The sequence below is a fragment of the Pteropus alecto genome, unplaced genomic scaffold (genome assembly GCF_000325575.1).
Source record: "Pteropus alecto unplaced genomic scaffold, ASM32557v1 scaffold25, whole genome shotgun sequence".
NCBI lineage: Eukaryota > Metazoa > Chordata > Mammalia > Chiroptera > Pteropodidae > Pteropus > Pteropus alecto.
The window spans coordinates 4879800-4889169 of NW_006441955.1; the positions used below are offsets into that span (position 1 = coordinate 4879800).

Genomic DNA, 9370 nt, shown 5'->3' on the forward strand with positions numbered 1-9370 from the left:
GCAGGAATGAGCTGGCTTAGGCCAGCGTTAGAAAAATGAGTAGTAGCAGGGGTGGCAGCAGCAACGGAAGCCATTCCTTCTGCCCAATCCGGCTTGGCAGTATGATTGACTGACCAGGGCCTCACCCTTTGTGGAAGATTTCAAACTTGATTCCTTTGCTTTGTATCACCCTCCTAAATCCCCGGTGGTTTCGGTTGATGTTTAGTTTGAAGAGTTGATCAAATTCTGTAAGGAGACAAAACAAGAAAGGGCTTGGCTCCCAGGGATTTCCCTAGGGAAATGGTTAACAGAGGCCCAGGGCTGGCCTCCCGTCTCAAGCTCTCTGCCTGCAATTCAGAGGGACTACCACCAGAGGGTGGCAGAGCATCTAGTCCTGGCCTTGGAAGACCTTGGAAGTTCTTATTATACAGATTATACCAAAGTGGAAGGGACTTGGAATTTGGTGTCAGGATTCTTAGATTCAAGTCCCATTTCCACCACTTTCTTGTTTTGAGGTCGTAAGCAAGTCCCTTTACCTCTCTGAGCCTGTCTCCCCATGAGAGGAGTGGTGATACCTTCATCTCCCAAGTTGAGTACCAAGTAAGATAATTGATCCAAAAACACAAGTGCTACACTCACAGAGTGAGAGGAAGGAGAAAGCAGCCCTCACCTGGAGAGTTTGTGTTCTTCACCACAGCTGTTTTGCTTTTTTGAGCCTGGTCCTAAAGCAGTAAGGGAGAAGTCAGGACAGCTTGAAAAAACAGGTCTACAGGGCCAACAACTCTAGGTTCAGTGTTGACTGAAGGGACTCCTACAGAGAATGGGCCCAAAGTCAAACCTCTCCCTATAGCCAGAATTCCCAGGAATAGGAAGAATTGAGCACAGGGTCCTGAAATGGAAGATGGGAATAAGAGGATCCTACCTCTACCAGAACCTCACCGAGTTAGGGTAGTGGAACTCAAACCGCACAAAAGCATCCAAGTCATCAGGGGTAACCCCTATGAAAGAGGAATGGGAGCCAGGGTCAGAAGGAGTAGCCAGGAGCCCAGCACTTAATGTGGAGGGAGAGCCAGTGCCTCCTGTTGGCCAGGGGTGGAGTGTCTGGGCAAGACCCTCCTGGAATAGGGGTGGCCTTGGGGATACCTGGCGGGGCTGGGAGGTTCATTCCCCGGACAATGACCAGATGCATTTCTGTGCTGCTGAGTTCTGAGAAGATCCTATAACCAGGAAACAAGGAGAAAGAGCTCAAAGTGAAGGAGCACGGTCAAAAAGGTCCCCTCTTCCAGTGCCTGCCTGCTTGCTAGGTGGTAGTCAGGAGGAGAGTGGGCCCAGAGAGGCAAAGCTTGCCTGGGCTAGGAGTGGCAAAGGTGATACACAGACCTTGGTCTGTGACCCCCAGTCCAGGGCTCCGTTCCTAGCCACCTGCAGTTCTGAGCTCCTCATAAGCAGGCATCATATCCTACTTCCCACACCCCCAAGACCCAGTGTCTAGAGTGGGGAAGCCTCACTAAAGTAAAGGGGCCTAAGTCTTCAGCCTTGGCCCTCAGTCTCTTGGTCTATCCCTGCATGGAGCCACTGTTTCCCTAAGGCTTTGGTACCTCACAGTCTGGAACGTCTTCAACTCAAAGTGGTGGCTAGGAGGGTCGAGGCCCTGGGCCTGGGCCAGCTGCAGGATCTCAAGCTGCTTCTTGCGGTCCTGAGCAAGATTCTCAAACCTGACAGGGACAGGTGTACATGTCAGCATGAGACAGGGCTCACTTTCTGCTCCCCACTTCACATGCCCCACACCAAGCCCTTGCATTTACCGGGTAGTCTCGGCCACATTGCCCTGGTGCATGAACTGCTTGGAGAACAGCAGACACTTCTGAAAAGAGAGGCCCAGAGTGATTCCAGGATGGCTTTCAAGGCCTGACTTCTGAAAGCTCCGACCTTCTGTAGTCTCACTGCTCTCCTTCCCCAACACACACCCCAAGGTGACTGTTTCCAAGTCCTATCACACTTTTCTAAGTTTTTGCTGTTTCTTCCCTGATGATAGGCAGGCCCCAAAATTCACTTATTAGCAAACTCTTATTCTTCCTTCAAAACCTAATAGAAACATCACTTCAAAAGGCTGACTTGGAGCCAGCAGTTTAGATCCATAGGCACAAATATACATTATATTTATATAAATTTCTCTATATACATATGTATCTGTCTCCCATAACACTTCTTCTTCTCATCTTTAAAGTACCTTCCCCTCCACTCTACTAACTTCATAACCACCTTGAAGGAGATAGATTATCCCATTTTACAGATGAGGAAAACGTGGTTAAGAGAAAGGAGTGCCTTGCCCAACGTCACACAGCCAGTAAGTGGAAGAGCCAGAATCTGAATCCAAGCCTATGTGGTCTAAGCCCCATGCCTTTCTTGAAAGAGAGGAAAGGGGAGGGCACTGAAATGGGAAGACAGACAAGCAGTCTACTGACCTCATGTTGCTCCAGCAGCATTTTTTGTAGTTGGGTGTACACCTCCTCAGCCTTTTGGGAGAGTCGCAGGTCTTCATGGTGAATGAGGATGAAGTCACCCTCCTCATCCGTCAAGGGTGAAGGCACCTGTCCAGGTCACAAGGCCCCTCAGGGGCCCCAACAGTCAGATTATTCCTCTACTGAGCCTAATGAGCACAGGAATCCAAACAAGATGTTTCTCCAGCTTCTACTAACCTCCAGTGATGGGGACTCACTGCCTCCCATTCTATTTCAGGCTGCTGCAACACTCTGCCTCCTGCTGGCCTTGCCCTGCCTTGTCATCTCTGACCACAGGCAGCCCACCTGGCCTTCCCCCACCCTCTCTCAGGGGCACAGAGTAGAGACAGGGATAAGCAAAAGGCTCTTTTTCAGCTATCGCCACACCCCATCCAAGTCCCACCTTCGCCAAGCAGCTGCCTTGGTTCACAGCCCTTCTCAAGCCTCCCACCCACCTCCTCTGCCTGAGAAGTCCTGTTGCTTAACAAGATGGGACTCACCTTGGAGAGATCCACAGGTCGGCCTGCTCGGACCTGGGTGATCTGAGCCTCAAGGTGTTTGGCCAACCGCAGATGAGCTTTGGCTTGTTCCAGGTTGTGGCCCCGCTTGGCCTGCAGGGCTGCCCGCTGGTACTGCAGTTTCCGTGCCTCTAGTAGTGCCAGCTGCTCCCGCACTGAAGGGCAAGCGACATCGGTTAGAGCCATGCCTGCCCTTCACTGGAGCCTTCACTCCGACACCCCGCTCCTCTCTAACTCACCAGAGGGTCCCAGAGACTCCTTAGAACTCGAGGCCTTGGGCTCAGGCAGGGGCCGGGATGAAGGGACCAGAGGCTGTGCTGGCTTCTTGGCCACTGGGGCCTGGGAAGGAGCTTCATCCTGTAGATGATCAGAAGGATGTCACAGGGAATCTGTTCTCCTACCCCAGCTGTGGCAGCTCCCAGACTTGGACTCTCTTCCTAACACTGCACTAACTTACCATGTGAACTGAGATGAATGACTTCCCTTATGGGCTCTAGAGAATCTCAGAGCAGAAGCTGCAGAAGCTCTCTGAGCTAACCTCTCCAACAGGACAGCAGGGTATTGGGGATTGGACCTAGCTTCTGGAGTCAGACCTTGGTCTGAATCTAGCTCTGCCAAGGCTTATCTGGGTACCCTTGGCCAAGTTTTTTCTCTGCAAAATGGAAGAAAGAATATCTACCTCCTTAGGCTTGCTAGTGTGGACAATAGGGTCTGGATTAAATCTTCATCTGTCATTTTTCCCCACCAACCCCTGGAGTCTTGGACCCTTGGTCAAACCTCATCCCCATCTTCCTCTGCCAGGGCTGTGTCCTCTGAGGTGGCCAGTTTCTGGGCAGCTGCTAAAGTAGCTGCCACTGCATCCTCCTCAGTGCCTGCAGTGGGCTCCAGACCAGGAATGGGGGGGAATCCTGTAGAAGACAGAGAGCTGGGAAAAGGGTAGGGTAGCCTCAAAGCAGCACTATGCTGCCTTGGGCCTTGGCTAGGTCTTCCTAGGCATGGCTGGGATGGGTGGCTCCCATAGAGTGGAGGCAGATACATGAGATATCATGTTTCCCCTACCCCCACCTTGCTTAGAGACCACCTCATAAAACTCCAGGCCAAGCACCACTGACCTGGAGGAACAGGCAACTCGGCAAAATCAACTTTACGTCCTGCTTGGAATGCTCGAATGGCATCTTGATATTGCTGCAAGGAAAGAAAGGGAGGGACCTATGGCGGGCAACATTCTGCAGGCTCCACAAAGGGAGAGACAGGGAGAGGCTGACATAGGGCAGGAGGCTGCACAGCCGAGGGCCTACCTTGGCAATGCGCTCGTGCATCCGGGCCTTGCGCTCATCTCCACTGCCCCGGGCCTGGATGCCTGCCTCGCGGTACTTGCTCAGCCTCTGCTGCAGGGCATCCAGCACTGTCTGTGGCTCATTATGGGTCGCTTGAAAGGAGAAAGAAGATGGCATCAGCTCTGCCTGCCTCTCCCCAGGTCCCCACTCCACAGTCCCAGCATTCCATCCTACCTGGGGTTGCTGGAGTGTCAGGAGCCATGACTGGCTGCACTCGCTCCACTGCTGGGGGTAAAACTGAGGGTGCTGTGAGGGCCTCAGAAGCCTGTGGGAAGGGCTTCAGGTCTGGAGGACCCAGAGCAGAAGTGTAGGTGGGATGCCTGGCCAGCCCCAGCCTGACCAGGTTCCCCAAGACCATCCTCACACTCACCCTCAGGTGCTGGGGGCATGGCGCTCAGGTCCACAAGCTGCCCCTTCTCTAGGGCCTCCAAGACAGCACCAAATCTCTGCAGTAGTAAGGAAAAGCTGCTGTGGGCATAAGCAGCTTTTGGGCTAAGAAAACTCCCTTTCAGGGCAGTCTCACTCAAGTCTCAACCACTCTAGCTGCATAACCTTGAGCAACTCACTGCCCCCATCTGTGAGGGGTTGGACACAGGGCCCCTGAGCCAGATGTCATACCTTCCCAATCTTCATGAGCTCTCGGGCACGGCCCAAGTCTCCAGCCCGCTTAGCATTCAGGGCAGCCACTTTGTACTCTCTCTGTCGGGCCAACAATAGGGACTGTGGGTCTGAATCAGGTAGAGCAGAAATGCCAGGGCTGCCCAAGAGGCATGTCTCAGGTTGGGAAGGGTGGTCTACGGAGAAAACAAAAAACCCAAAGAAGGGGCATCAGGGGCAAAGAAGGTGCATACCTTGGGTCCCCACACCCATAGATCTGGTTGGCTGATGGCAGTGGAGAGTGGCAGGATGGAGAAGCAGGCCATGGGCTCTGACCTTGGGGACTAGGACAGGATGACTGTCTCCACATACCTGGTTCCATGGCGGGGGGAGCTGGGCGGTCTGCCTCAGGGCTCCTGTTGGTTGTTTCCTGGGCGGCTGGGGGCCTCCTGCCCAAGGCCACTGGAGGTGGGATCTCATCCTCATTGATCTTCCTTCCTTTCCTCACAGCAGCCAGCTGGGACTCTAAAGTCTGAGGGAAAGAAGAGCCAGAAACCCAGCCAGCCAACTCAGTCTGGACCCTGCATGAAGACAGGCCAGGGGTCTCTCCCATCCACTGGCCCAACCTCCTGCTGCCTTACCCGCTGTCCTCAGCCCCACTCCTCCCAGCCCAGCTCCCTGGCTGGCCACTTCTCCCAGCCCTGCTCCCTGGCTGGGCCCAACCCACCTTCAGGCCACGCTCACAGCGCCTGGCTTTGGCAGCTTCACCTGCTTCCTTAGCGCTGGCTGCGGCCTCCCAGTAGTTGTGGATCCGATCTTCCAGCAGAGCCTGCAGCCCCTGAGGCCCTCCAGCCTGTAGATACTCCAGTTCAGGGCCTGGCCAGTCTAGGGCCAACTAGGCCCTTGTTGCTCCCTCCCTCGAGGAAGCGGCCCCAGAAAATGGAGCTCTTGGATTCAAGGAGAAGAAAGAGCCTAAAAGCCTCAAGGGAGGAGGCAAAGACTCACTGGAGAGGCCAGAGGCCATGTCAGAGGCAAACACAAAGGCCCAGGCAATCTGTGGACAGCTGCAGGAGGTGGTCTGTGAGAACAGAGGAGCCTTTGGGGCCAGCCCGCCACCAAAGAGTTTTTCATGCGCGGTCACTGCTTGGTGCCCTAGAAAGGGATACTGCAGCTTTCCTTCACAAGCCATGTTACGTGCATGTTATACACGGGTATGTAGGGGTATCAAAGGTACAAAAAAGTCCCTCCAGAACTTACCTGAGCTGCTGGAACTGAAGTTGTTAGGAGAGCTGTCTGTACTGGAGGTTCAATGTTTTCCTGTCCCTTCTCCTCCTCACGGCCACCCAGGCTGGCTGTCTCATCACCATCCAGGGGCCCAGCTTCCTCATCTGTACCCAGGACCTCTTGCAGCTCAGTCTGGGGAGACACAAGGCACAGGAGCTTGGGAGCCTCATGGCCATACCTGTGATACGATCTGAAAATAAAGGGCCCTCTCCCCCAGAGTACTTCCCAACATCAGTCACTGTGCCCGAAAGACCCCTTTACCGAAACACTTTAATCTGACTGAAGATAGTCTTTTAAATAGTGAAGACTACAAATCTGAGAATCCCCAAATGCAGAGCTCACACCAGACATCAAAGGAGACTAGTCTCACACTGTCCAGTCAGGAAAATGGGCCCAAGAAGGGCAAGGCACTCACTTAACATCAGGGCACACAGAAGGACAAACCCAGGCCTCCTCCACAGGCTTGACCACAGAGCCCTCGGACAACAAAATGGCAGACGCACCAGCAAGTCTGCATCCTCTTCCAGCCCTTCCTCTTCCTCCTCCTCCTCCACATCCTGCATACAGTCTGCCGCCAACTTCTCGATGTGGGCCATAGGCAAGGGGGCTGCGGGAACAAAGGGTCAGGGCAACTCAGAAAAGGTCCACAAAAACGATCTTCAATGCACTGTACATTTCTACACCCAGGGAGAAATATTGCCCTTCCACAGCCAAAGTCCCACCTATAAAACCTATGCTCTTCCTTTATGAGCCAGCTCAAAAACCCTCAGCAGGGAATCCTTCCCGGGCCCTCCCATAGAAAACAAAGCTATTCTCGTCTCAGCCTTTTTGCTGTGGTAGTTCATCATAGACATATTCATCCATTCCCCCTAACCACACCTTTCACATATGTAAAGATTTTTAACATCAAAACTTAATAAGACAGGTAATATTATCTCATTTTATATATGAATAAACTGAGAACTACCAATATTAAATTTCCTAATATTGTGATCCTACTAAGTGGCAGAGCCATGATTCAAACCCAGTTTGTCTAACTCTAAAGCACGTTTGGACTTAGAGAATGGAGGGCCGTGTTTCTCCCAGACCAGTGGTCCCCTTTCCAGGTCCTCCCATTCTCATCTCAGGGGTATGTGGGACTGGAGGTGAAGGGGGGCTTGGAGAGGGTTCCTGGTGAGAAGAGATTAAGATCTAGACCCTTTGACCCTCTTAGACTTCAGATCTCTGTCCTCTTCCAGGCTAGGGAGGGATATTCCACTTATTCCACTTATTCATGTGACACAATTTCTATGCACTTATTAGCGCCCAATTCAGTCTGTGCTGAGTCCCTACTCTATACTAGGCCTAAGGACAGTGACCCAAGTCGGTCGGAGAGTCAGACTGCTGACTGTCCACAACGGGGAGGCGGGTAATCCAGGGAAGAAGTGAGCTCCCCATCACACAGGTGTGTGAGCATGGCAAGATGGCCTCTTGGTGGGAGTGCTGCAGAAGGGACATGGACATCAGAAAAACAAGTCATCGGGCTGTGGAACCTCTCCTCCAACTGCCTGAGCCCATCTGGTCCCAGCACCGGGTCCAGCCCAGTGCCGCAAACTCACTGTGCCCCTTAGGTGCTGGCTTTCTGCTTGTAGTCCCTGCTTCCCCAGTGAGGGCCAGCAGCTCAGCCTCCAGGTCCCCATCATCTTCAGTGTCCTCCACCCCCAGCAGCATGTCATCAGGGCTGAATTCCACAAAGAGCCCCAGCTGAGAACAGAGAAAGTTTTTTAGGAATCATGCAATGAGGCAGAGGGTAGAGCCCAGCCCCAGAGCCAGTCTCCTGGCAGTCGTTGGCTCCTTCACTGTCTGAGGCCCAGTGCATGGAAAGGAAAACTGAGGCTGCAACATTACCCTTTAGGACACTTTTCTCCCTAGTTACTCTACAAAGACCCAGTAAAACTACACCACCATCATCATCACTCACAACAGCAACAGTGCTAGCTGCCACGTACTGTGCTTAGCACCCTACATGACTGCTTTAGGTAATTCTCACAATTCTGAGTGGCAGGCTCTATTTTTTTTTTTTTGGAAAACATATATAACATGAAAATTATCATCTTAACCATTTTTAAGTGTAGAGTTCAGCAGCATTATGTACATTCACATTGTTGGGCTACTGTCATCCATCCCTGAACTCCTTTCATCTAGCAGAACTGAAACTTGGTACCCTTAAACAACTTCCTATTCTCTCCTTCCCCTGGTAACCACATTCAACTTTCTCTATAAATTTGACCACTCAAAGTAACAGTATGCCCTATTTTTATCTCCATGTTCAGATAATACTGAGACGACCTTGTAAGTGGCAGAGCTAGAATTTAAAATAAGGTCTTATGACTTGAGTCTAAGCTCTTTATTCTACCACCTTCCTTACCTGCCTCTTTTAAGACAATAAAAATGGACTAAGAAGTCTTAGTACTTGGACCAAAATAAATAAAGGGAAGATTATGGAACGGATCCCTAAGGCAGCAAAGCTCTTCCAGCAGACACAGCCCTCAAACCCCAGCAAGTAGTCATGGCCCTAAATAAAGAACCCATGAGAACGCTGGCCCCTTCAGAACACCCTAAACCTTAGTGGTTCTTGAACCCTCTAGATCATTCATATGGAGGTGGCCATGGCAGAACGATGCCTGGGTTGAAACACAGGTGAGTTCTGGCCTCATCTCCCAGGTATGTCTGGCAGAGAATAGGCAGAGGGTCTCTACAGGCTCTGCCAACTCCAGAAGCACTGCTCTAAGTCTCTGGGCTAATGGGGATACCATACAAGTGACCCAGTTTGCCCAAGCTGTTTAGGAACCCCCACACTCAGAGTGGCCCAGGGGTGAAAAAAGCTGTATACATACCTGCTTAGCAGCTGCCACACCTTGGCCACTGGCCTGAGGGCCCTTCCGAGGTCTTGGCCCTGGCATCTCAGCAGCCTAGATACCTGTTTGGTGGAGAGTGGAAAAGACTCAGACTGGAGCTGCCTAAAAGCTCCTCCCCCAACAGTGCTACCTATAGTAAGGTGTGGTTAGTAAACTCTCAACTCAGAGAGAGAGAGTAATGCTTAACACCAAAGGGTGAAATACTAGCACTGGAAGTATAGCACTGAAGCAAGCAACTTGGGAGATGGAAGGGTTTA

The 9370-nt window shown here is 52.0% G+C and overlaps 1 protein-coding gene across 1 annotated transcript in view; it reads right to left on the reverse strand.

The window, feature by feature from the left end:
* The window catches only part of CC2D1B (coiled-coil and C2 domain containing 1B), a 15134-nt gene that overhangs the window by 3970 nt on the left and 1794 nt on the right, over positions 1-9370 (reverse strand). The window contains exons 3-23 of the mRNA XM_006919195.3: positions 9093-9175; positions 7815-7959; positions 6720-6823; positions 6190-6348; positions 5660-5785; positions 5305-5464; positions 4954-5129; positions 4706-4781; positions 4510-4620; positions 4297-4427; positions 4111-4183; positions 3776-3906; positions 3238-3355; positions 2981-3153; positions 2445-2570; positions 1785-1843; positions 1578-1694; positions 1123-1196; positions 919-977; positions 650-701; positions 126-225 (exon numbers count right to left, since the gene is read on the reverse strand). Of these exons, the coding sequence (XP_006919257.1) occupies positions 126-225; positions 650-701; positions 919-977; positions 1123-1196; positions 1578-1694; positions 1785-1843; positions 2445-2570; positions 2981-3153; positions 3238-3355; positions 3776-3906; positions 4111-4183; positions 4297-4427; positions 4510-4620; positions 4706-4781; positions 4954-5129; positions 5305-5464; positions 5660-5785; positions 6190-6348; positions 6720-6823; positions 7815-7959; positions 9093-9158 (2336 nt within the window). The 5' untranslated portion in view covers positions 9159-9175. The remainder of the gene's footprint in view (positions 1-125; positions 226-649; positions 702-918; positions 978-1122; positions 1197-1577; positions 1695-1784; positions 1844-2444; positions 2571-2980; positions 3154-3237; positions 3356-3775; positions 3907-4110; positions 4184-4296; positions 4428-4509; positions 4621-4705; positions 4782-4953; positions 5130-5304; positions 5465-5659; positions 5786-6189; positions 6349-6719; positions 6824-7814; positions 7960-9092; positions 9176-9370) is intronic.